Raw genomic sequence first — 27,497 nt, 5'->3', positions numbered from 1 at the left:
CCCATTTTAGAGATGAGGAAACACAGAGGCTGCTCCTTGCTCCTGGAAGTGTTTAAAGAGCCCTGGTGGCAGTGTGCATAAGTGATCAGATGCTAACTGAAAGGCTGGTGGTTCAAACCCACTAGCAGCTCTGCAGAAGAAAATGTGACAGTCTGCTTATTAAAGAGATGTAACCTTGGAAATTCTCTGGCGCAGTTCTACTCTGTCCTATACAATCACTATGAGTTGGAATTGACTCGATGGCAAAAGGCTTTTTTTTTTAAGGTTTGACTTCAGGGCTGATACTCCATTTTTCCATATAGTTACAGTAAAAATTTCGACTCTACCAAAACCTCTTTTCCACTATTCCTGAAAGCTGCTGATATAAATCCTTAGATTCCTGTTGTTGTTAGGTGTCATCAAGTCAGTTCTGACTCACAGCAACCCTATGAACAACAGAACAAAACACTGCCTGGCATTGCGTCATCCCCACAATTGTTATGTTTGAACCTACTGTTGTAGCCACTGTGTCAATACATCTCATTGAGGGTCTTCCTCTTTTTCGCTGACCCTCTACTTTACCAAGCATGATGTCCTTCTCCAGGGACTTGTCCCTCCTGATAACATGTCCAAAGTTAGAGAGCTCTCTAAAATTAAAGAGTACTATGGGTACTGGGTATGCCATTTTATGATGATAAATTAAAAAATTTTAAAATTCTCCAAAGTCATTATTTTCTTCTGTTCATGCTGTTTCCAACCATTCTTTTTTAAAAAAGAAAAAAAAATGCCAGAAAAGCTAGAAACAAAAGAACATCAAGGGTAAATGTTTCTATCTGGAAAATCTCCTGAGTAAACATCTTAGGATGTTTATTAACTAGCAGTAGCTAAGGAACCATGCAATGTCACATCTAGAAGCCCTTTGGGTAGCAACGGCTTCTCTACAAAGTTCTTAATACAGTAAGTCAATTCCACCATTTATAAAAATAGAGGTTAAGGGGCGCGAGGCAGATATCCCACCACGACCAGGGTATAAAATTTAGGGTTGAAATTTCCCAATTCTCAAGTGAAAGTTAAAAATATAAATTTGGACTTAATCTAAAAATTAATTCTAGAAATCTAAGTTTGGGGTAACAAAGGTTTCAGTTTGAACATCTAACATCTATTTCACGAATGAGCTGAATTCTGAATCAGGCAGGTAAAAGCAATGGTCAGGGAGGAATGGGCTAAGAACAGTTCTAGAAGAAACTACATGAGCAAAGGCCTAAGATGTCATACATCATGTGCTTTTAGAGGATTACATATAAACATTACTCTTCTATGGTTTTTTAGCAACAAAGAAGTTAGGAATTCTAGGTGAGCCTAGGCCTTACATTGAAATCAGTTTTGAATATATTATTGAATACCGAAAAGATCTTTGTATAGGCCATCCCTTTCCCAATTTGAAATGTCACCTTTGTTATATACTATATTGCTGTGTAGATTTCTAGACTTTGCTCTGTTGCATCGATTCATTTATACCTGACCAATATCCCCACTGTTTTAATTATAATAGTTTGATAAACATGTTTTGCTAAATTGTTGAGCATTGTTTTTCCCGTTGCCATCGAGTCAATTCCGATTCTTAGCGACCCTAGAGGACAGAGTAGAATTGCCCCATAGGGTTTCCGAGGCTATAAATCTTTTCAGAAGCAGACTACCACATACTTCTCTTCTGGTGCGGCTGGTGGGTTCTAATTGCCAACCTTTCGGTTAGCAGCTGAGAGGTAAACCACTGTGCTACCAGGGCTCCCTATGGTTGGACAAGTTCCCCCTTTTGTTCTTATATATTTCTTTTTAGGTCTACTTCTAGGTACTCTGGTAGCATAGTGGTTAAGAGCTATGGCTGCTAACCAAAAGGTCAGCAGTTCGAATCTACCAGGCGCTCCTTGGAAACTCTATGGGGCAGTTCTACTGTGTTCTATAGGGTTACTATGAGTTGGAATTGACTCGAAGGCAACAGGTTTGATGTTTGGTTCTAGTTTATAGCTCTTACTGTGAGTGGGACCTGTTTTCCTATTATACTTCCTGAAAGATGATTGCTGGTGTTTTGAATCAGTTGACTTTTATTCTATCATTTTTGTAGAACTTTCTCATTAGTTCTACTAGTTTCTGGGTTGATTTGCTTGGATTTTTTAAATAGATCATAGCAGCAGCTACTAATTTATTCTTTGTACCTTTTTAAATTGGCTATTTACTTGGGAAAAAATAAGGCAAGATCCCTGACATCACTCATAAACATATATTACGGATTTAAAAACTACCAAACTCTGGAAAAATAGCAGAAGAAAATACACAAATAGCTTATACAAAAGTATAAAAAAGCTTGATCCCAATAACCAAAACGAAACCCAATGCCGTCAAGTCGATTCCGAGTCATAGCGACAGAGTAGAACTGCCCCATAGTTTCCAAGGAGCACCTGGCGGATTCGAACTGCCGACCTCTTAGTTAGCAGCAAAGCACCTAACCACTATGGCACCAGGGTTTCCTTGATCTCAATTAAAAAAAAAAAAAGATCTCAATAATAATTTTAAAAAAAAACGTTAAAACTTGCTAAACGGTTGGCAGAAAGGGGAATGGGTAACACTAAGTGGCACAACAGTTTGAAGTGCAGCAGCAGAAACAATTAAAGTCTTAAACACACATCAGGAAGCTGGCAATTTTATTTCTTGGTAACCACCACGAGTAAGAATTAAATCGATGGCACCAGGTTTGGGTTTTATTTTGTTTGTTTATCTACTATACCGAAATACTAGCATTGTGCTCAAAGGCAAGTAAGTAGAAAGATATTTATCATAATACGTGCACAAACGAAAAACTGAAAAAAACCTGTAACGGACTGAACTGTGTGCCCTAAAAATATGTGCTGTAAATCCTAACTCTTATGCGTGTTCAGATCTGAAATATGTTCAGATATGAGCATATAGAGCAAAGAACCTATATGGTCAAGCCTTGGCGGCACAGTGGTTAAGAGCTATGGCTGATATTCAAAAGGTCAGCAGTTTGAATGCACCAACCAGCCACTCCTTGGGAACCCTATGGGGTGGTTCTACTGTATCCTTCAGGGTCGCTATGAGTCGGAATGGACTTGACTACAACGGGTTTTCATACACGTGGATGTAATCCCATCTGGGAGTAGGGTTTCCTTGTTATGTTAATGAAGCTGTATCAGTGTAGGGTGTGTTTTAAAAACAATCACTTCTGACATATAAGAGGAGCACATTAGACACAAAGGAAGCCCAGATGGTGGCAGATCAGGCAACATGACGCCAAGGATCCGAGAAACAGAAGCTGAAAGAGAGCGAGAGAGACAGCCTTTCCCTAGAGCCAGTGGTACCCTGAATTCAAAGCGGTGTAGTAGTCAAGTGCTATGGATGCTAACCAAAGGGATGGCAGTTCGAATCCACCAGGCGCTCCTTGGAAACTCTATGGGGCAGCTCTACTGCCCTATAGGGTCCCTATGAGTTGGAATTGACTCGATGGCAATGGGTTTAAACTGTGAGAAATTAAATTTCTGCTTGTTAAAGCCACCCACTTGTATTTCTGTTATAGCAGCACTTAGAAAGTAGGACAAACCCTAAAAGGTTTACCAATTAGAGAATGCTAAACACAGCATACTCATGTTTATGAAATTCTACGGGGCTGTGAAAAACAAGGTAAATTTATAAATGTAATGAAAAGGAAAGACCAAGAGAAACTGTTAATTTTTAAAAAAGCAGATTAGAATGATAGGTAGTTTAGACTCCATTTATGCAAAATAAGTGGCCTTTCTATTAATCTTATATTTTCTGTAGATTATATATCTACATTGCATAAAAATGCACTTAAAATACTTGTTTGAGAATGTAAACAGGCCAAAAAAGGTCTTGAAAGATACTCTTCAAACGGATAGTAATGTTTACCACTGGGTAGAAACTGGGAAAGGTAGGAAGAGCCACAGAATGTAGGCTTATATGAGATATTGTCATTTTCCTACAAGGAGAATCTATTTGTATACTCCAGTTATGATTTAAAGTAGATCTTTTTAAAAGAAACTAATAATTGTGTAGAATCATGATCAAAACAATGGTCAGCCTGATGATTAGTTCCTAACCACATGTAAGAATGTGAGTAATTTAGAAGACAAAATAAATTATATCAACCCAAAATTATCTAATTGAAGAGGCAAGAGAGGCTTTGGCCACATACTACAAACTGACAGAGATCAGTATGCATGCAATCCCATGTTATAATAATATCAAAATATCCTGCCTCCAGCACATGCTTACACTGTGGCTGAATTTACGAGTCTCAGGAAGCGTTGAAATCCTCATTCTGGCCTATTCAATTTATAACAATGCTCATATATATATATATATATATATTTTACCTCTTGTGTAGGTAGTCTTAACAGCTTTAGCATCTAGTCCCCCATTCCCTTTTTGCTTATGGAGCTCTGGTAGTACAGCGATTAAGAGGCTGGCTGCTAACTGAAAGGTCAGTGGTTTGAACCCACCAGCCGATCCATGGGAGAAAGACTGGCAATCAGCTTCCATAAATATTACAGCCTTGGAAACCCAATGGGGCAAGTTCTACTCTGTCCTAGAAGGTCACTGTGAGTCAGAACTGACTCTACCTATTTTGTTGGTTCTCCTTTTGTTCCTCCACTGTGCAATTTCTAGTTTTCTTCACTATCCGATACAAACGTTTCCTAGCTGCCTTAGTATCTTTTTATATGTAGAGGTATTTTGTTTCCCTAACTAGCAGTAAATTTCCACAAGGCAGGGAGGTTCTCTATTTATGACCCAGAAATTCAGCACAAAAACCTTCACAGAGTAGTTACATGGTAATGTTAACAAGGTGGAGTGACCTTCACAGAGTAGTTACATGGTAATGTTAACAAGGTGGAGTTTCACACATTCGTATCTGCCAAATATATTTAGATGCTGTTATCTTGAGCTTTCTAACAGGATAGTCAATGGCACAATGCTTTCACTAAGATTGATTCATCTTTTTCCTTGGTGTTGGCATTTAATAAGCTTAGCACTTTTAGACAACCACAATTAAAATTATTCTTTTTAGACAATATCTATGTTTATTGGAATATTTTGGGGGAGAGGCAGACTAAGAAAGGAGATGGTATTCCATCTTTCCTGACAGAATTTAATCAATATGAATTGTTAACGTTTAAATTATAAATTTAAAGACATATCCATGTTTCATGAGATTATAATAACCAAACCACAGCTAAAACATCAGTCTCACATTTTATATCAACTACCATACATTGTTAATTATAAATGAAAATGTATAACATGTATTCCTGTATAAGTTTCTGGAATTCCATTAGCTTTCTAACTTAGTTATCTGAAAATGTTAATTATTTGATAATGCCCTCAGATCTCCTAGGATTAAAACCTGCTCTAAAACTTCCCTGAGTTTCAAAACAAATTTTGTTCCCAGTGGCAGTCAGTGGGTCAAAGAGGGAAGTTTTTTGCTTTTATTCAGAAATTCCAGTAGGTCATCTGAAGTAAAAACACTGACCTCAGTTTTCAACATTTCTGATAGCTAACAATCAGTAATAGCCTAATTGTTGTTCCAAATGGACAAGCTTTTACTATTAAAATAATGATTTATCTAATAATACCCACTAATCACCTGTATTATCACATCTCATCAACAGGGTCTTGGTTTCTAGTACCATACCCTCACAAATGCCAGTGTTGTGACGTGCTTATCACAAATTGTGGAGCTTTAGGAATTTTGATTAGAAGACGTTTCTCTGATACTTAAGAACTCTATTTCAGACTGGCCACAAATGATCCACCACAGTGACATTAAGTTGTCTCTGGACACACTGTGAATGATGGGTACTGGTTATGTTTTGGTAGGTCATAGCTGTTTTATATGAAATTACAAATGGCAAAATTATAAACATGATTTTCCTGAATCCTTATACTGGGAAAAAAAAGTGAATCAAAACATACAACTACAAAGGGAAATGCACTCAAGAAACAAAGATGGAATAACTGGGTATCCACATAGAAAATACGAACCTTGACTACTCAAACCATATACAAAAATCAATTTGAGAGGATTTACATAATTAAACTTAAAAGATTATATGATAAAGCTGCTAGAAGAAAATGCACACTATTTTTGTGATATTAGGGTAAAGATTTCCCAGAGAAGATATAGAAAACAGAAACTATTAAAGAAAAATGGGTAACCTATAGGGTCTCTATGAGTCGGAATCGACTCGACGGCACGGGGTTACGGGTAATTGGATTCCATCAAAATAACAAAGTCTGCCCATCAGAAAACATCATGAAGAAAATGAAAAGGCAAGCCACAGGCGGGGAGAAAATATTTGCAACACATATCTGACAAAAGACTTGTATCTAGAGTACATAAAAAAAATTTCCCGCAAGCCAATAATACCAAAGCAAACCTGTTGCCGTCACGTTGATTCTGACTCAGGGAGACTCTACAGGACAAAGGAGAACTGACCCACAGCATTTCCAAGGAGTGGCAGATGGATTCAAACTGCCAACCCTTAGTTTTAGGCTAGCAGCCGAGCTCTTAACTACGGCACCACCAGGGCTCCCAATGGTCAATTAGTACGTGCAAAAAAGCTCAACATCATCAGTTATCAGTGAAATGAAAATTAAAACCACAATGAAATACTACTACACACTCACCAGAATGGCTGAAATTAAAAAGACTGTCAGCACCAGATGTTGGAGAGAATATGAAGTGAAGGGAACCCTCACAGGTCGCTGATAAGAATGTAAAATGGTACACGCCTTTCAGAAAACTGTTTGGCAGTTTCTTCTTTAAAAAGTTAAACATGACCTACTTTATCACCTAGGAATTATTTCCTATGTATTTATGCAAGAAAAATAAAACCATTTGTCCACAAAAAGTCTTAAACATGAATGCTCATAGCAGCTTTGCTCGTAAGTAAAAGAGAAACCACGTAAATGTCCATCACAGAAGAGAATGGATAAATAAGCTGTGATATATTTATATAGAGGAATGCTACTTACATGAAAAGAGGTATAGTCTACTGATTCACACAACACAGCTGAAGATTAAAAATATTACAATGAGTGTAAAAGGCCAAACTAAAAAGTACATTCTGTGTTATTCCATTTATATGGAATTCTTGAATAGACAAAACTAAGCTATGGTGATGTATCATGGTTGCTTCTGGTAGAGGGGTAACAGAAATGCTCTGAATCTTGAAACGCATTTGTCGAAACTAGTACATTGAGCATTTCAGACTATGTAAATTATAACTCCATTTAAAAAATAAGTCTAGTGTAAGGATTTTTTTTTTAATTTATTGATGGTATTTCTGAAGTTTAGATATTCTTAATTCCAAAGACATCATCAATCCAGAATGGTTTTCTGGTGATTAACCTTTCAAAGGATACTTACCCCATAATAAATTTAATCCAAATCACCTGGATATGCACACACTACGAGTAGGAGTGGGAGGTTGATAGTTCTAAAGGAAATAAATCTGGGATTACAAATTTACAACAGCAAATCTGTTAAGTGAACAGCCACAAAAGGAAAGCAGCTTGGGATTTGGGTCTTGATGGATGTGTTTTATCAGGCAGAGATGGAAGGAGAGGCACTCCAGGCAAAGTAAATAATATGAGCCAAGTCAAAAAGCTTGGAGGCACACAAAGTAGCTTCACTTTGTTGGAATTTAGCTTAAAATTCATTCATTCAACAAATATGTACTGAAGGCTAGTACGGCAGGTGCTATCCTAGGCACTGGGGACACAGCAACGAACATAACAAATATTCTAACCTCATGGGGAGCACAGTAGGGACAGTAAACCAAGATACAACATGTGAGATGGAAGTGCTATGGGGAAAAATAAAGCAGGGTAAGGAAGACAGGGAGCGAGGAAAGGGAAGCAAGGTGGGGATGCTATTTTATATGGGACGGTGAGGGAAGGCCTCATTGACATTAGAGAGAGATCCGAAGAAAGTGAGGGAGTCAGTCACCGACAACTAGGGGAAAAGCCTTCCAAAGAGGGAGAACAGCAGACAGACCAGTTTGGCTGGAGGAGTGAACCAAGGAGAGAGTATAGGAAAAGAGGTGAGAGACTGGAGAGCTTAAGCCTCAGACAGGGCAACAGTGATAGATAAGGAAGACAGGTTGAAACATGGATCAAGATGTGGGTCTTGAATGCACAATACACCACCAGGACAGGCAAATATTGCTTCTTTACTACACTATTCTGTTTCATCTCTCCTACCTAACCATTCTTTCTGTTTCCTATCATTTCTTAAGACTTGAATGCAGTCTTCCACATACCGTAGTACTTAAAATCAGTCTGCTTTAGAATCTTCCTCTGCCAATTCCTAGTCATGTCATCTAGGGAAAGTTATCTAACCTTTCTGTGCCTCAGCTTCCTCAACTGTAAAATGAGGATAATATAGCATCTACTTCATAGGGTTATGGAGCATAATTCTACTGTAACACACATGGGGTTGCCATGAGTTGGAGGTCAACACAATGGCAACTGGTCTCATAGGGTTGTTTTGAAAAATAAAAGTTTATATATGAAGCATTTAGAACAGTGCCTGACACACAGTAAACACATTAAAACACTACTCATTATGATTCTATTTATGACCCAGAGGTTCATGCCTTCATTCATATTATGCACTGAGTGCCTACTATGGACAGCCACTGTTCTAGATACTTGGGTTAAATTTTTGGGCAAAACAAAGAACTCTGCCCTCCTGGAACTTACATTTTAGTGAAGGGGTCAGCCAACTTTCTGTAAAGGACCAGATACTAAACTTTCTATGCTTCATAGGCCATAAGATCTCTGTCACAACTACTCAACTCTGCCAATGGAGTATGAAAACAGTCAGAGACAAGACAAATCAATGTGGCTACTATGTTTCAACAAAACTTTATGGGCACAAAAATTTGAATCCCACATAATTTTCACACGTTGAAATACATGGTAGTCTTAATATTTTTTAATCATTAAAAAATGTAAAATACATTATTAGCTTGTGGGTAGCATGAAAACAGATGCGGGCAGATTTTGCCTGTGGGGCTAGTTTGCTGATCTGGTTCTAATAGGTTCTTCACCTAGAGTCACCCCCATCCCTAAAGGATTGTGGATACGATGCAGAAGAATACTGGATCCTTGAATTTATATGTACATTTTTGTATATATGAGTTTGTTCTTTTTTTTTTTTCTTTGAGGGAGAAAGGAAGGGTCCATAGCTTTTATTATATTTTCTAAGGTGTCTCCAGCCATAAAGAAGCTAAGAACTGGCGGTAGTCCTCTCGAATGAATCTCACTGGCTATTTTATTTTGACCCAAACCTATCTCTACATCTGAATTTCTACTCTCTGCTAGATATTCCTTTCTGGAGATCCAGAAAGGTTAAGTGACAGGACTTCCACTTCCTCATCTGCAAAATGAGGGAACTGGTCTAAAATGTCTAAAAGTTCTTTCCAGTTATAACATTTTATGACCAAATCCCTCTGAAATGGAATTCATCCTCCCCGTACAACTGCCTATAACTTCCAACTTCGTATGCTTATTAAGGAGAGTCGCCTCTCCTCCCAAAAAACTTAAGGGCTACGTGTGTCCTGAATGAGTCAGCCTGCTTCACCCCTGTAAACTGCCTAATCTCCCTATAAGACTATATTACGCAAACTCCTTTGTTTCAGTTTAAAAAACTATGAGCAAATATTCTCAACTTATAGTACGTATTCAATTACAGATTGTGTTACACATTATCATAAAATAACTGAAAAGAACCTTTAGAATGACAGGCTAAAAATAGAAAAACCAAATGCCTTATACCCTTAATTCTCCCCTGCCTTCTCCTCCTGTGCTTTATCGACCTGCCAAAATTCCAATTCTGGCTAAATTCAATTCTCTGCCTAGTTCAGGCCTCAACCAAGGAACCGAATGTGGATTGAGAAAAAACAACTGTTTTGACTGGCCTCAACTTTAAATTTATGACCACAAACTTTACATAGGCACTTGGGGTTATAATCACCCAAGTAAACTGGCTTTCCTACTCTGAGAAAACTATACCTCCTAAACCTCCAACACCCTTCTCCCCATCACCCTGATAAAGTCATTTATCTCACTAAGAATGAAACAAATCACCTCAATTACCTTGTCTTTCTGCCTCCAGTCTACCAGGGTCTGTACATTACACACTCTGTTCTCTCTTTGTTTCAAAAGTTGAATAAAAGCTGACCTTCCTACCCAAGGTTAATCCTTCTGCTTAAGCACCCAGTCCTACTCCACCCCCCTCCCTAATCTAACCAAGGACTTTGCTCCTGCCATTATTCCCATCAAGGCACCAAAATGTAACACCACCACCCCCTCCAACACCCATCCCACTTCCTTTAGCCCACTCCAATTAGACTTTTGCCCCACCAGTCCACTAAAAGGACTCTAACAAAATTTCAAATATTTCGCTTTGTCAAATGGTCACTTTTTAATCATCTTACTCTTAGCAGCATTCTACAAAGTTGACTACTCCTTCCTTCTTGAAACTTTTCCTTCAGTATTCCTGACGCCACACCCTTCTGCTTTTCTGCTTCTTAGCTCCTTCTGCCTGGAGTGCTCCCACTGTTCTGCCCTATCTCCAAAAACATTCTCTACTTGATATCCTCCAGGCCATAGTTTTTTGTTTTTGTTTTTTTTTTTATCTGTAATAGGGCTTTAAGATTATCTCCCTCACCTGACTTCTTTGAGCTCCAGTCACAGATGTCCAACTGCACACTCACTCCATTGCTTAATGGTTATCAAACTCAGTAAGTTCCATAAAGAACTCCTGATTATTTCTCAGAAAGATGCTCCCTCCCCATTCTCCCCATTTCAGTAAATGGCACTACTTTATGCAGGTGCCCAGACAAAACAGTGATTGCTTAAAAAAAAGAAAAAAATTAAATCCCATGGGTGAAGACAGGACCTATCTGCCTCCATCTTCAAATTACATTCCAAATTGGACTATTTTTCACTAACTTCTAACTCTACACCTCTAGGTCAAGCTACCATATTTCAACTTTACTACAAAAGCTTTCTAATGAGCTGGTTTCCTCATTTCCCTCTCACCTGGTCTATTCATCCAGCAACCAGTCATCTAAAGCATAAATTAGATGTCACACTCATGCACAAAATCCTATAAGAGCTTCTCATTACAGCGAGAACAAAAACCAAATTCTTCACTAAGGACTATAAGGTTCCAGAGGAGCCCTTGTGGTGCCATGATTAAGCACCCTGCTGCTAACAGGAAAAGGTCAGTGGTTTGAACCCACCAGCCATTCTGCAGGTGAAAAGACCTGGAGACCTGCTCCTATAAAGATTACAGTCTAGGAAACCCTACAGGGAAGTTCTACTCTGTCATACAGGCTTGCTATGAGTCAGCATTGACTCAAAGGCACACAACATAAGGTTCCATGTTATTTAATCCTTGCTTAACCACTCTGATCTCATCTTCCATCGCTCTTCCTTCAGTATACTCCAGCCATAATGGGCTTCTTAGTAAAAATTCCCTCTCACTTCAGAATCTTTGCATTTGGTTCCTGCTGGCTGAAAAACTCTTCCCTCAAGTCTTCCTCATCATTTAGGAACTCCTCGGGAAGGCCTCCCTTGACCAACATATCCAAATTAGACAACCTCCCTCCCGAGTCACTCAGTATTTTCTTCATATCACTATCTAAAGTTATATTTAATTATATATATACATACTCTTACTTCAGGCCTCACAAGAACAGAGACGTAGTGTTTATCACAGCTCCAGCAGCTAGATGTGTTTGGCACACAACAGATGCTTAAGAATATTTCTTGAATGAATGGTACTACCACTTTCCTAAGGCATCACAGGATGGGCTTTTTATTGGAAGAGTAAAGCACTTAGGACAAGCTAGCCAAAATGCATTAACATGTATGAGTGTAAATTCAAAGGTTTTCCTGATTATTTTCTAGTACTTAAAAATCTAACAACAGAACAAAAACAAGCATTTTAGGATACAATTAAATATTACTTTAGAACTTGACATACAAGACTGACCATAACTTCTTCTGACTGCAAACTATTGCATAATAATATGGCCATCTGGTATTGAAACTGGCTCCCTCTGTTTGAAATAAATTTATATACATATTTGATAGTTACTAAATAAATGGTTGTTACTAGGTAAACTTTACACTTAACGAGAAAAGGCAAAATCATTTAAAAATTTAACAGAAGCTTCAAATCATAACTGGAAATAAATATTTAATAAATATCCATGATGGCAGGGGCCATAGCTATTTCCTTGCTATTTCTATGAGTGGGAATCGACTCGACAGCACTGGGTGGGTATTGTATTCCCGGAATAAATAAATCCACATGTGAACTGTGATGTTTCAATAAAGTGAATTACAGTATATATACACGCGATCAGAAATTTATCACTTTAGTTCATTTAAGAAAAAAGGGAAAAACTATTCGGGGATCAAAAAAAAAAACCCATACATATGGCACTTTGAAAGAGAAGTTCTAACACTTTAGAGGATTTCAGATGGTTTCTACACTGGAAGTGATGCAGAGTAAAAATGCTTACACTAATAAGGTCACAAATTCCACAGCTATGTTACATCACTAAATAGGTTTTTTTTATGTCACATCACTAAATAGGTTTTAGTTTCTCAAACAAACTCAATAGGCACTGTACTTGACACCCAATACCTCCTTTCAAACACAACTGCGATGCAGATGTACAAAAGATCCAACCCACCAAGTCAGGTAGAAATCAACCAACAAGTTGCCCAGAAGGTAAACTTCTCGTGATCCCTCAGCTGGAAGGAGCTAGGGCCCTTCTCTGGGACCAGGGAGTGATTCCAAGAAAAGAAGGAATCTGAGTGCACACGGGAATGCGAAATGGAAAAGCGACTGGGCTGCCGTGCTCCTAACTCCACCCTCTCTGCGCTCAGTCCAGAGAAGGCCAGTCTCGTCGGCCACAGCCCCTCCTTCCATCCCTTTCCAAGCCCACCGAAAGGCGCCAGGAAAGGTCCCGCCGCCCTCTTCTCCCCTCCCCCAAACTAGGAGCTGGGAAGGCCTGGGGAGGTTAAGAGCTTCCGTTTCTTCCCCGCCCAAATGGGAAGGGGTGGGAAGTGGGGTTGATAGTGCGTCCCGTACAAGTCACCCTCCTCCTCCACGTGGTCCCGGAGCATCGTTTCCATTCCAGCCCAAGACTCACTCGCCAGTCCCGTAGCCAACGTAGCCACCGCAGCCACCGCAGCCGGGCCCCCGCGCACCGCCACAGCCCCTATTCCAGGGCCGCCCCCCCACCCCAGCAGCCTACCGCCGTGGGTTCCGGGGCAGCTGGAGGAATTACTTCCGCCAGTGCACAGTCGCTTGTGCCAACGGGCGGGAGATTAGTACCTGGTAAGGCGGGAGGCAGTGAGTCTGTAGCTGGCTTCCGTCTGGCGGAAGTGCCCAGCGTCCCTGCCCTTCCCCCCACATCACCTCAAACAAGCCTAGGGGAATGGCATTCACTGCCAAATCTCAGCCAATACGATTCTGGGTCTTCTGAGTCCCGGCATGCAGCGCCGATCCGGCTCGGATTTCTGAAGGAACAGCATCCTTATTAAGGAGGCGCTCGGGGCCCGAGGCAACACAGCATTCTGGGACATGTAGTTTCACCGGACGGTAGTGTGGGCGTTTGGCTCGAGACGTCACTGCATCCTGGGACTTGTCGTTTCTCACGTCCCCTGTTAAGATTTCGGGGGTTTTAGAGGTCGTCCCTGCCTCTGGTTTGTGGGTCGTCTGGAGATGGGGGAGCTGTCTTCAGAGGAAAATTGAAAAGTGCGGTTTGTATCCTAAGAAGATCGTGCTCTTTATGAAGTGGCCTCTGTCCTTTGTGAAAAGTTGCAGTGATGTGCAAGAACATCAGAACTGCTCGCGCAAACACCTGGCCTCATTTCCTCTCTTCCCGGTACTGTTAAGTGTTTACTGACAACTAACCACGCCCTCCACGCCCGCAGTGGGGGCCCTTCCTTCCCAACTCCGGAGTGGCTCAGTTCTCCATTCGGAGCTCACTCACAGAAGTCCAGGCGACTGCCACCACTACTCAGTTCTGGGGTCATCTTTTTCACTCCAAGCCTCCTCTGCCTTCACCCTGCCTTCCTCCTTTTTACTTGCTTTCTTGTGGTTAAACTCAGGCGCCTTTCCAGAAAGGCTGAAACAGCTAAATAAAGTTCATCCTTTGCTGTGTTCGGGGACTGTGGCACGAAGGGAATGTAAGGCCCAAACGCCATTACAAGTTGTTCAATTAGGCACTGTAACATATCAACAAAGGCAAAATCATACAGACAAACAAGTGTTTGTGGAATAAATGACTTTTGTCTGAAAGGCGTTTTTAGTTGATGTGGCAGATGACATGTATGGCTTTTTTAGAATCAATTGCAAAAAGGGAACAAACTGTCTTGGGTTAATCTTTCAAAGCCTTTGCACAAATCATCACCAAAGTTGCTTGGTTGTAATGGTATCTGAGAGTTACAGTTTGGTGGGAGGAAAGGCAGTGGGGTGTAGAAGACAAGGCTACAGAAACATTTCCAGTCATATCCTTCCTCCTTTTAGTTCAGAAAGTACTTTTTCTTCTTTTCTGTCTTCCTCTTTTTCTCATTGCGTTACTGAACAATGCCCTGATATCGCATGGTGGAACTGTGCAAGACCAACGAGTCTTTCATTGCAAACGCCTTTTTCAACAACATAAGCAGCGACTATACAGGTGGACCTCGCCGGATGTAATACACAGGAATCAAATCGACTACATCTGTGGAAAGAGATGATGGAAAAGCTCAATATCATCAGTCAGGACGAGACCAGAGGCTGACTGCAGAACAGACCATCAATTGCTCATATGCAAGTTTAAGCTGAAGCTGAAGAACATTAAAACAAATTTACAAGAGCCAAAATATGACCTAGGGTATATCTCACCTGAATTTAGAGACATCTCAAGAATAGCTTTGACACATTGAACACTAATGACCAAAGATCAGAAGACTTGTGGGATGACATCAAGGACATCATACGTGAAGAAAGCAAAAGGTCATTAAGAAGACAGGAAAGAAACAAAAGACCAAAATGGATGTCAGAAGAGACTCTGAAACTTGCTCTTGAACGTGGAGTAGTAAAAGTTAATGGAAGAAATGAAAAGTAGAAGAGCTGAACAGAAGATTTCAAAAGGTGGCTTGAGAAGACAAAGTATTGAAATATGCAAAGATGTGGAGTTAGAAAACCAAAATGGAAGAACATGCTCCGCATTTCTCAAGCTGAAAGAACTGAAGAAAAATTCAAGCCTCGAGTAGCTATATTAAAGGATCCTATGGGGAAAATGGTGGTGCAGTGGTTAGGAGCTTGGCTGCTAACCAAAGTCAGCTGTTCCAATCCACCAGCCACTCCTTGGAAACCCCACGGGCAGTTCTGCTCTGTCCTATAGGGTAATTTACGAGTTGGAATCAGCTCCATGGCAACAGGTTTGGTTTTTTTAATGGACAAGATACAAGGAAGCATCAAAAGAAGATAGAAGGAATACATAGAGTCACTGTACCAAAAGAACTGGTCAACATTCAACCATTTTAGGATAGCCATTTAAGAACTGATGGTATTAAAGAAGTCCAAAGTGCACTGAAGGCATTGGCAAAAAAAAAAACAAAAACCAAACAAGGCTCCAGGTATTGACGGAATACCAACTGAGATGTTTCAACAAATGAATGCAGTGCTGGAATAGCTCGCTTGTCTATGCCAAGAAATGGAAGACAGCTACGCGGGCAGCTAATTGGAAGAGATCCATATCTGTGCCTATTCCAAAGAGGGGTGATTCAACAGAATGCAGAAATTATTGAACAAGATCATTAATATCACAGGCAAGTAAAATGTTTCTGAATTTGAAATGGCTTCAGCAGTCCATCCACAGGGAATTGCCACAAGTTTTTAAAAACAAAAGTTTTAAAAATGTAAGTAGAAAATAACTCCAAGAAAATAAAGCCATTTATAAAGAAGTAATTTCATTTTATCCAGAAAAAAGTAGACAGTATTTGGGCATTATCAAGGGAATTGTGTTAGGATATAAATGTGTTCCTCTCTTATACAAATAACGTGCCAAGTCAAAAACAGTCATAGCTCTGAAGTAGTAGTAAACAAAAGTGTGTCCCCACTACTTGGATGCTTATCCTTCAAGACTCAGTTGAATGTAACATCTTTTCATCATTAGTGGCCAAATTAATCATGCCCTCTTTAGACTTCTGTAGCATTTTGTATATCTTAAATATACTACAGCATCATGTTCTACCTTTAGGTTTATTTCCTCCATTACAAAACGAGCACTGTGGATTCCCAGTTTTTTTCTAGCATCTTTGTATCCTCTGCTCCTAGAATACCAAAACCAAAAAAACCAAACCGGTTGCTGACGAGTCAATTCCGACTATAGCTACCCTGTAGAACAGAGTAGAACTGCCTCATAGCGTTTCCGAGGAGCGGCTGGTAGATTCAAACTGCCAACTATTTGGTTAGCAGCTGAGCTCCGAGAATAGTGCTTGGCATTAGGCGCTGAATACCTCTTTAAGAAGTAAATGAACAAACGTGTGTACTGAAGAATGATTCTCAAAGACAGATTGGATAACAGATACCAACATTATGAAGCCCTGGTGGCCCAGTGATTAAGAGCTTGGCTGCTAACCAAAACGCCGGCAGTTCAAATCCACCAGCTGCTCCTTGGAAACCCTATGGGGGCAGTTCTACTCTGTCCTATAGGGTCTCTAGGAGTCAGCAATGAGTTTATGAGTTACCAACATTACATGAACAACTTCCATTTGTTTTCTACAAGCCCAAACCCAACCCAACCCAACCCCTCGAGGTGGAGTCATGCTGATATCTGTTGACCCTATAGGATAAAGTAGAACTGCCCCATAGAGTTTCTGAGGCTGTAATCTTTCCGGAAGCAGATAGTTGGAGATTGCCACATCTTTCTCCTGTGGAGCCACTGGTAGGTTGCACACAAATCATTTAGTTAGCGGAAGGCTTAACCACGGCACCAGCAGGCCTCCTTATACCAACCCGACGATGGGATAACTCGCCATGCGTTTTTGTTGAAATTGTATCATAAAAAAGTATTACACCTTCTGTGCCAATAGGCTTGGAAACCCTGGTGGCATAGTGGTTAAGTGCTATGGCCGCTAACTAAAAGGTTGGCAGTTTGAATCCACCAGGCGCTCCTTGGAAACCCTGTGGGGCAGTTCTACTCAGAATTGACTCGAAGGCAATGGATTTTTTTTATGTGCCAAAAGGCTAGAATCATTTTCCGCAAAGGAAACGATTTTTAGGGGCCTAGAAAATGACATCCACAATAGTGAATGATTTAACCCTGGCGTCAAGGCTTTGTCCCCAATACAATGTCAAGTTATTGTTGTTAGGTACCATCGAGTTGATTTTCGACTCATAGCGACCTCGTAGGACGGTCGAAGGGCAATAAATTCTCGGAGAAGGGGAGCCACGTGTAGTCTGGACATTTTCAGGCTCTCGGGTGACTGCATGACGGCCCCGTTCTCAGCCTTCAGGGACAGCACTTGGAGACGGAAGGTTGCAGGAAGGCCACATATCCTGCGCACGCGCGTGCCGCCAGTCCCGCCTAGCGGGCCTCTGGGGGCGGGGCGTGCGCGGCTAGCGCAGGGCGCGGTGCGGGGAGGGCTGGGCTCCAGCTGCTCGGCCGCCGGGGTCTCTTCTCACGAGCGGGATGCTACTTCTGCAATTGGGTGGCCGGTGGGCGACTGGTCTGCGGCTCGCTGGGAAGAGGGCGGCGCCGTGGGCGTCTGCTGCGTTCCGAGACCCCAAGGCGGCTGCTTTATGGGTGGCGTCCTGCAGCGGTCCCTTGGCGCCGGTTCGCTGCGGGCGCGCAGGGCTTCCGGCGCCAGCGCAGGTTGGCGGTCGGAGGGCGAGCGCGCCGGGGTGGGGGTGGGGGTGGGGGTGGGGGTGGGGTGGGGGTGGGGGCGGGGGCGGGGTGGTGTTTTTGGCGGGCGTGGGGTGGGGGTGGGGTCGGGGTGGGGGTGGGGTCGGGGGGCGTAGCGTCGAGTCTGAGGGAACACCCCGCCGCTGTCTGCAACCTACGGTCTCTGCCCCCGCCTGCCCCATGGCCGCAGTGCAGAAGCAACTCTGCCTGCTCGCAGAAGTACCAGGCCTCGGCCCCGGGAACAGGTCTGAACAACTCCGGGGATCACAGCGCCAGCGAGTCTAGAGTCTAGAAGTGCACGTGGGAACGTGGTGACTTTCCCAGTGGATTCCAAATAGTGCGGGCTCATGATGGCCGGGTTTATTCCCCTTTTCTACCCTTGAGCAGAAGTTGGGAAGGGTTAATTTGCAAAGAAATTGCATGTAGAACCTGGAGACAGACTTTTAGTCTATTATATTTTTTATTAGATGGGTCTGTTTTTAGGAATCGTTTCTCCTCTGCGGTCGTAGTGGGTTTGATTTGTTTTGGGTTTTGTCCTCTGGGAAGGAAGGGATGTGAACGTTAACCCATCCACCTTAATTTGAAGAAATTATCTCCTGATCCTGCCCTGTAAAATGTCAGGATTGGCAAACCTGATCGAACGTTGAAAGAAATGCATAAAATGAAATTGGAATGCAATTAAATTTCAGCATAAAGGAATTAATCAAGCCATTTACATTTCGAAGTGTGCACTGTGAAATTCGTTTTCTGACTTTCTGGGAACTCTTTGCGAAATTTGATAAGAGATCTCAAGTAAGATTTTTTTGTAAACGATTAAGAGAAATAAGGTGTAAAGTATTTACAAGATCTATAGGGAAATTTTTGTTGCTCTTCTTTTTTTTTAGTACTAGTTATGGTATATTTATTTTAGAAGTATTGAAAATTGTCTGGACTTTAAGTAAATAATACTCTGCAGAGTGTTCTTTTATTTTTATTTTATTTTGAAAAGATAATGCATTTAAGTCTTTAAAAAAACAATCCTATGAGAGCAGTGTTCTCATTTAACAGCAGAATAGAGGGAACTATTTAAAGTATTAAATTATTTAAGATTACACTAGATCTAAAAAGCTGAAGAGTTGGGATTCAAACCTAGGTCTTCAAACTCCAACTCAGCACATTTCTACTTGTGGCTGGAATTGAGAAAAACCGTTCTCTTAGCCAGCGTGATTTGTTTAGTTCGCTATAGGGTCGCTATGAGTCAGAATGGACTTGGCAGCACTGGGTTTGGTTTTGGGTTTTGGTAGATTAGTTAAAGAGGCCTGATGACGCAGTGGTTAAGTGATCTACTGCTAACTGAAAGGTCAGTGGTTCCAAACCACAGCGGCTCTGTGGGATAAAGATGTGGCAGTCTCCTGTAGAGATTTACAGCCTCAGAAGCCCTATGGGATCCCAGTGAGTCAGAACTGACTCTACGGTTATGGGTTTTGGATAGATTATTTGAGAGAATTAACTGTGTCACCTCATATGACAAGCTGTTTTCTACTCTGCGTTAAAAAAAAAATTTTTTTTTTTTAATTTTATGGTTGGTCTCAAATGCAAATTACTTGTGTACTCACATTATAACGGTGTCTGTTTCAATAGAAACCTGTCTCTTGGGAAGGATGCGTTCGATGCTTACATGCACAACTTGAAAAATCAGAAGATGGAAGGCTGATTTACACTGGGCATCTGGCCCGAGCAGTATTTGGTGAGTAATCAGGAGTAGGGGTATCTACTTTTCTTTTAATTGTAAAAAATATACTTAGCATACGTTACCTATTAGTGTATTATTTAAAAAAAAAAAAACAAAAACCGTTTTTAACCTGTCTTAATTATGAGGCTTAGCGACAACAATTACAAGGCACTGGAAAAATTAGATTATAATTTCTTATTCTTGGTACCTGTTAGTAAGATGTAGAGATTGAGACCTTTGCATTTTTTGGAGGTTTAAAAAGATTTCTGAAGGCTTCGTTATAACTTTGTGAGCTTATGGTTGGGGATTCACAAAGATCACATAAATTTTCCATGAGTTTCCATACTGTGGTCACCTCTCTGTCGAAATGTTGAACAGCAAAACAAAACCAAAAAATTGTATATTTCAGTAATGTTTGAATATGCAAAGGAAAAAAATGGACAGAAACCACCTCTTAAGAGTCGTTATCTTTGGGAAGTAGGGTAGAGGAATAAAATGAGCGCGGAGTATTTTTGTAATTAAACAAAATAGTTTTATGTATTTTTAAGGTAATCTTAGAATTTTCAACATTTTAGTGGGTTTTCCAGGTGGTATCGAGTTAGATCATAGAAAAGAAAGGTAGCATATTAAATATCTCCGAGTTAAAGCACTTTTTTAGATTGTAATTTAGTATTAAAAAAAAAAAAAAAAAGCCCATTGCCGTGGAGTTGATTCCGACTCATAGTGACCCTATAGGACAGAGTAGAATTGCCCCACAGGGTTTCTAAGGAGCGCCTGGTGGTTTTGAACTGCCGACTTTTTGGTTAGCAGCTGTAGCCCCTAACCACTACACCACCAGGGTTTCCAATTTAGTATTTGGTAAGGAATAATTTAGTAAGGAAGGTCGGAAGAACTTAGGGAGGTATGTGATTTGTTAAGTTCCCTGAGGTTGTGTTTCCTTTTTATAATCTAAAAAAAACAGTAACCTGAAACACGGAGGATTGTTTTATAATCAAGTATGGCCATAAGGTTTCAGCACCCACGTTTGCATTTGTGTTTTTGATGATGCTGATGTTAAGCAATCATCTAAAATTTACTCTGGAAGCCTGTAAGTTCTCAAGTTTAAATAGGTATGTTTAAAGTACAATTTTAGCGAATTGAGAAGTTCTTAAAGAATAAAGACTCATTGTAATCACCAGTGAGTAGAGTTATTGGAATAATCGATTTTGGGTGCTTAGAAATTTCTTCAGAAGACAATATACGAGCAGACTGTTGAACTTGGTGTCCCGTATCAGGCCTGGGTTACCTGGATTTATGCCACTGAGACGTGTTTTAACGGTGACCCCCAAGGCACCCTTCCACCTGAACACAGACCATTCCTTCAAATATAAGGAAGGCTTAAATCAATTTATTTCTTGTTCTTACTTGACTTCATCTGGACAGAAGAAGCATATAAATATAAAAGAGTACATGTAATTTTGATATGGGTAGTATGTAATATTTGTGGAAGAGTATAACTGTCCATGGTATTCAAAATTCTATAATTGTAATTTGTAGAGGAATTTAATGTTTGAATTTTTTCAATATTATAATTAGTAGAAAATCATTCTATATCAGGGATTATCCTACACTTTTTCTATGTAGAGCTGAGGGAGAGACATTAAGATAGAGGTATCAGTCTTGAAAGTTCTCTAAACTATCAAATGGGTCCTAAAGACAATTGAAGGGCCTTTTAGTTGATAGCAGTTGTTAATTCAACAACAAATAATTACCTGATAAGTGCTGTGCATTGTGCCAGGGGCTTTGGGGGAGAGATGTTATTCAGAGATAAAGCCCTTCAGATCTTGCCCTTCAGGATCTTAGAGTCTGGTTGGAAAGATGAGATGAATACATCAAAATAATCGTAATAAATCATTTATAATATTAGAAAGTGGATTTGATTTCAGAAAAGACATATTATTTTCAGATTAAAGAAAGAAAGAGATAGTACAGAAAGGTCTTCATCAGGATGGCATTTCATCGTTTTAAGATGAGTAGAATTTAAACATGAAGAGATGTGAAAGAAGGCCATCCCAGGCACAGAAGTAGCATGAGCAAAGATGAAAAGGTGGGAAAGCCCAGAATATGTGTTTAGAAAATAGCACGTAGCTCTAGGCAAAATGAAAGTATATGTGCGTATTATTTTCCAAGGGCTGCCGTAACAAAGTACCGTAAATTTGGTGGCTTAAAACAGCAAAAATGGATTCTTTCACAGTTGTGGAGGCTAGTAGCCGAAAGGCCATGCTCCCTTTGAAGGTCCTGGGGGAGAATCCTCCCTTTCTTCTCCCAGCTTCTGGTGCTCTGGCAGTTCTTGGTGTTTCTTGGCTTGTAGCTGCATCATTCCAATCTCTGCCTCCGAGTTCACTGGCCTTTGTCTCTGTCTCTGTGTGTCCTTGTCTCTATTTATAAAGACTCTCATTGGATTTAGGGCCCACCCTAATCCAGTATGATCTCATCTCCATCCTTACCTTAATTGCATCTGCAAAGTCACTGTTTCCAAATAAGGCCACATTCAGAGGTTCGGGGTAGGTACGAGTTTTGGGGAGGACACAGTTCAACTCGCTACAAGGTAACAAGAGTAATGGGAAAAAAAGATGGAGTTTGGAAGGGCTGAGGAGTTCCAGCTTTTTATACAGGAGACAACTTGATCCTCATTGTAACCCATGAGTTCCAGTGTCATAGCAACTGCCTGTGGGAGGAAGGAAGGAAATATTTTGAAATTACTGATGCAAGGTAGAGAATTAAACCTTAAACCTGGAAGCTTTTTTGATTTCCCAATGATACCACATATGTTAGCCATTTTCTATTGAGTGTATTCAAATATACTCTAGTGCAGCATTTACTTAAAATAATTTATTATCCTGGTTGAATAAGATTACACCTTAAAATGTTTTTCTGCCCGATTAGCAAAGTAGTATGTGGTTTTTGTTTAAAAAACAATAGAAAAGTATAAATAGGCAGGAAAAAAATTGTCCATAATTCTACCATGCAGAGGTAGATACTTTGGCTTATTTCTTTCTAGTTCTTTTTCTCTGCATTTTTTTTTTTTGAGCATATAAATCTGTATATTGATCTTTTTCCTTTCAGCATTATATCAAAAGTATTTCCCAGTGTTTTCAAAATGTTTTTTTACACATCATTGTTGATTGTTATATAATACTCCAGCATATAAATGTTAAAATTTAATCATTTACCCTATTGTTGGACATTTAAGCTATTCCTAGCATTTGAGTATTATAAGAAACATTATGATAAATAACTTTTAACCTACAAATGGTTACTTTTTTTTTTTAAGGATAAAGTCTCAGAAGTGGGATTACTGAGCCCAAGGGCGTAATTCTAGTTTTGGGGCAGGAATCGTCCATGGATGGTGTGTTGTACTTCCTGTGCATCACATCAGGTTGCATAATTGCTCATGGTTTCAGGTATTGTCGGCCTGACCCATCAGCCTCTCACCTAATGTTTAAACAATTGATGATCATTGTCTAGGTGCATTATTTCATAAAGGGTTGCAAGATGGTGATTTTCTCTCATTCCTTCTCCATTTTGTAGCTGGAATTCTATTAAAAAAAAAAAAAACACTCATCGACTATTTGGTACTCCAGGATATGAGTTTTATAAGAAAGGCAGAATAATGGTTGATTTTTTAAAAAAATCAGTTTTAATAAAGTTCCTTCTCCTTCGCTTACCCTCTACCTTATGTTTCTATGGATTACTGTTTTTATTTTGGGATGTGTGTGTGTGAGAGAGAGAATATGAGAGAGAATGTGTTTATTCCTTACTGCTCTTTCTTAGGTAAATGGTAACATACTATATACACTGCTCTGCACCTTCACTTTTCACTTAACATCATACTCTGGAGATGACTCCATAACAATACAGAAAGCTCTTTCTTGTCCCTTTTAACAGCTTCACAGTATTCCATTGTGTACACCTGCCATAATTTATTCATCTAGTCCTTAATCGATGGCCATCTGGGTAGTTTTCAGTAGGAGTAGTGCTGTAATGAATATTTTCACCCATACGTCATTTCATATTTTTACCTGCGTATCTTTGATATAGATTCTTAGAGGTAGGATTGCTGGGGTTAGAGCATAAATACAGATGTAGTTTTGCTAGATGTAGCCAAATTTTTCCTCCTTAGCAGTTACAGTATTTTCTGTTACTGTCTGCTTTGCCATAATCTCACCAACAGAATATGTTATCAGACTTCTGAGTTTTTGCCAATTTGTGTGAAAAACAGTACCTAACTATGATTTTCATACAGCTGCCATAACAAAGTACCACAACGTGGGTGGCTAAAAACAACAGAAATTTCTAGTCTCTCATAATTCTGGAGACTAGAAGTCAGAATTCAGTATATTAGCAGGGCCATGCTCGCTCTGAAGGCTCAAGGGGAAGATCCTTCCTTGTTTCTTCCAGCTTCTGGTAGCCCATGCATTCCTTGGCTTTTCCCTCCTAACTCCAATCTCTGCCTCCATTTGTACATGGCTGTCTTCCCTTTCTGTGTCTCCATCCTGTTGTCTCTTCCTTAGAAGAACACCAGTCATCTCAAATTAGGGCCACCCTATGCCAGTATGACCTCTTGTGAACTTAATTACATCTGCAAATATGCTATTTCCAAATACTGTCAAATTCACTGATAAACCAGGGCTAGGACTCAATCGAACCTATCCTTTTGGGGGATACAAATCAACCTACAACACTTATTGTAGTTTTACTCTTAACGCTTTTTATAAAGGAGGTTTAGCATTATTTCATCTCTTTAAGGGCCGTGTGCATTTCTATTTCTATGAACTATCTGCTCATAGCTGTCATATGTTCGTGAATATGTATAGAGTGGTTTGGAAACACTGGTGGCGTAGTAGTTAAGTGCTACGGCTGCTAACCGAGAGGTCAGCAGTTCGAATCCACCAGGCACTTCTTGGAAACTCCATCGGGCAGTTCTCTTCTGTCCTATAGGGTTGCTATGAGTTGGAATCCATTCGACGGCTGTGGGTTTCATTTTTTTTTTTTCTTAAAAGAGTGGTTAGTCTTTTTCTCTCATATTCTAGAAACGTTTTATATATTTGGGATATGAACCTTTTGTGATAGGAGTTGCCAATTTTTTTTCTAGTTTCTCATTTGTCTTTTTACTTTATGATGTCTTTGTGCATATTTTTAATGTCAGATTTATCAGCCTTTCTATGTAATTGCTTCTGTATTTTGAATCATAAATTGAAAAGTTTCCACTCCCAGATTGTAAAGGACTTCATGAATATTTTCTTCTGGTAGCTCTGTGATCTCGCTTTTTACATTTAAATCTCTAGGCTATTTGGAATATTTCTAGTTTATGGTGTGATGGATGAAATGAATTTCATCTTTTTCTATATGGCTACCCAGTTGTCCCAACATCAAGTATTAAAAAGTCTATCTTTCCCCACTGGTTTTACATTTTACTTTTATCACATACTAAATTTCCATATGCAATTGAGTTTATTGCAGTTGGATTTTGTTCCATTGATCTGTCTGTTTTATTTGTATAATGGTACCATATTGTTTTAATAATAAAGGCTTTATGTTATGTTTTAATATTTGGGAGGGCTAACTACCCCCTTGTTGCTCTCTTTTTGTTTTTGCTTTTTCTTCTAAATAAGTTTTATACTCAACTTGTCTGTGTAAAAAAATACATACATTTTTTGGGGGATCATGTTAAAATTGTAAGTTAAAACTAAGGAAAATTAAATTTTAATTCATTTATTTTTAATCTTTCTAATTTTAAATTGAGTGTTGTTCCTTGCTAGAGACACCGAATACTTTTCCCATATATTTTTTAGCCACTGGTGGTATTTTTGTGGGGATTTGTTGTTTCAGTCCTTGGCACTTAGCCTGATAAAGTTCCCATGTTTGATTATTGTATGTTAGATATGTGGAAGTGCTTGTTAATAGGAAGTTTTATTTGATGGTCTGCGGATGAATCATCTTTATGGTATTAATAAAGGTCTTTGAATAAAATCTTTTATTGGGGGAACTGAGCTAGGAGCCATTTAACCCTAAAGCAGTTTCCTGCCTAGAGAGGCAGTGCTTTGTAATGGGCAGTGTCATGGGCTTTAGAGCCAAATTGCCTGGGCTTGAGTCCCCTTTCTGTCATTTGTTAGGATGTTGGATGAGTGCCTCATTTTTCTCATCTGTTAGATGGGTGCGATGGTAATGATAATTACATATATGCCTCATCAGGCTTTTTCTGATGAATAAAAGTGTGAAGTGCCTAAAACAGCCTGTAATAAGAACTGTATATGTGTTTTGGTTTTATTGTTTTTTGATGACAATATAGTAAGAAAAAAGGCAGAAAAGCTAGTAGAACAGGTTGATTCTTTTATAAAATGTGTAAAAGTATTAACCTCCTTTTTTTTTTCCTCCCGTTTAGGTGTGAAGTGTTTCTCTTATTCTACAAGTGTGATCAGTCTTGCTTCTCTATCATACATTTTTGCACAAAGTAATACTGTATTTGGAAGTCTGCCTTTGCAAATCTTATTTTATGGCATCATAGGAGGTTTTACAGTAATCACTCCAGTGCTGTTTCACTTTGCTACAAAAGGCTATGTCATCCGGTTGTATCATGAGGCCACAACGGACACTTATAAAGCCATTACTTATAATTTTGTGCTGTCAGAAACAAGTACAGAGTTTCACCAGAATGATGTGAAGATTCCAGACAGCACACATTTGTTTACCACATTTTATGCTAAAACAAAATCATTATTTGTTAATCCAGCGCTCTTTCCAAACCCTGAAGACTATAACCATCTAATGGGTTATGACAAACCGTTCACGTTCGGTATGGAAGAAGCTAGTGAAAAGGAACAGCTAAGAGATGAGAAGTGAGTCTATCATTTGTATGTCTGTGCTTACCTGTGATTTATCTTTCAATGTACAATAATAAAATTGCCATTACTTTTGTATCTGTCAGTGTCTGATTGCTAAAACACTTGGAAACTGTATCAAACAGACCTTAGAATTAATTTTCAGTGAATGATGATCGTTTACAATAAAATAGGCTGTATTTGAAAAGCAAAGCATACGTTATTCTATTTCTTTTTAAAAAAGTACATGAATATGTATGTACATGCTGGTGTATACCTGGATAATTTTATAAACGCTGTATATAGTAAGCGTGGTTGCCTCTAAGCCAGGGGATCGTAAGTCAGAAGTAAACTGGAGAGTTAGCTTTTTCTTAGTGTTTGGATTTTTTCTAACTATAGATACTATCTTTTCCCACATTAAAAAACATTTTTTTTAATTTACAAATTACGGGAAGTAATATTAATCTGTCTGCTTTGGTTCACAATACAAGTTTTTGCCTAATTCCTCTGGCACGGTTGCCCATAGTGTTACCAGGTGGAAACTCCAGGTTCTTGCGTGACATGACTCGTATTGGCCAATAAACAAGACCTTGAGGTAGGAGAACAGGAAAGGTACCTTTATTTTGTTGTATAAGAAAAAAGAGTCAGTTGGAGCAGCTGCTGCCAAGACTGCTGGCCAAGGGTGGGCAGGCAAGTTACTTTTAAAGGGGTTTACAAGTAGGGACATCATACAAGTTAAATCAGCAACAGTCTTAATCTTACTATGTGAGTGCAACAACACCAAAAAAAATGTTGGTGCAACAGGGTTTACAAATTACCTCCAAGGAAAAGCAGGATTCAAATGCAAAGCAGGGGGGAAGGGACAAGCCTAACAAAGGAAACAGAATTTTTCAATACAGCACTGTGGAAGAGGAAGCTAGGCAAGAA

The 27,497-nt window shown here is 39.7% G+C and overlaps 2 protein-coding genes across 15 annotated transcripts in view; one reads left to right on the top strand and one right to left on the bottom strand.

The window, feature by feature from the left end:
- ELOC (elongin C) overlaps positions 1-27,497 on the bottom strand; it is a 90,447-nt gene that overhangs the window by 12,032 nt on the left and 50,918 nt on the right. For 2 of the 14 annotated variants that reach the window (XM_049853715.1, XM_049853714.1), the window contains exon 2: positions 7,439-7,508. The exons of 7 other annotated variants lie outside the window; for them this stretch is intronic. The gene's annotated coding sequence lies outside the window, so the exon portion shown is untranslated. Of the gene's footprint in view, positions 1-7,438; positions 7,509-13,250; positions 13,399-13,435; positions 14,367-27,497 lie in introns of those variants that run through there. 5 more of the 14 variants (XM_049853713.1, XM_049853716.1, XM_049853708.1 and 2 more) reach the window with 5 other exon arrangements.
- On the top strand, positions 17,287-26,669 carry TMEM70 (transmembrane protein 70). The gene is made up of 3 exons (XM_049853690.1): positions 17,287-17,969; positions 19,620-19,725; positions 26,135-26,669. Exons 1-3 carry the CDS (start codon positions 17,787-17,789, stop codon positions 26,590-26,592), a joined length of 747 nt encoding a protein of 248 aa, XP_049709647.1. The 5' UTR covers positions 17,287-17,786; the 3' UTR covers positions 26,593-26,669.

Source organism: Elephas maximus, chromosome 15, assembly GCF_024166365.1.
Source record: "Elephas maximus indicus isolate mEleMax1 chromosome 15, mEleMax1 primary haplotype, whole genome shotgun sequence".
NCBI classification, from domain to species: Eukaryota; Metazoa; Chordata; class Mammalia; order Proboscidea; family Elephantidae; genus Elephas; species Elephas maximus.
Note: the sequence above shows the minus strand (reverse complement) of the source record. Positions and strands in the feature narration are given on the sequence as shown.

Coding starts and splice junctions, on each gene's coding strand:
- TMEM70 (XM_049853690.1), top strand. CDS start 17,787: ATGCTACTTCTGCAATTGGGTGGCCGGTGGGCGACTGGTCTGCGGCTC. Junction 17,970..19,619: donor GGCTTCCGGCGCCAGCGCAG/GTTGGCGGTCGG, acceptor CTGTTTCAATAG/AAACCTGTCTCTTGGGAAGG. Junction 19,726..26,134: donor TCTGGCCCGAGCAGTATTTG/GTGAGTAATCAG, acceptor CCTCCCGTTTAG/GTGTGAAGTGTTTCTCTTAT.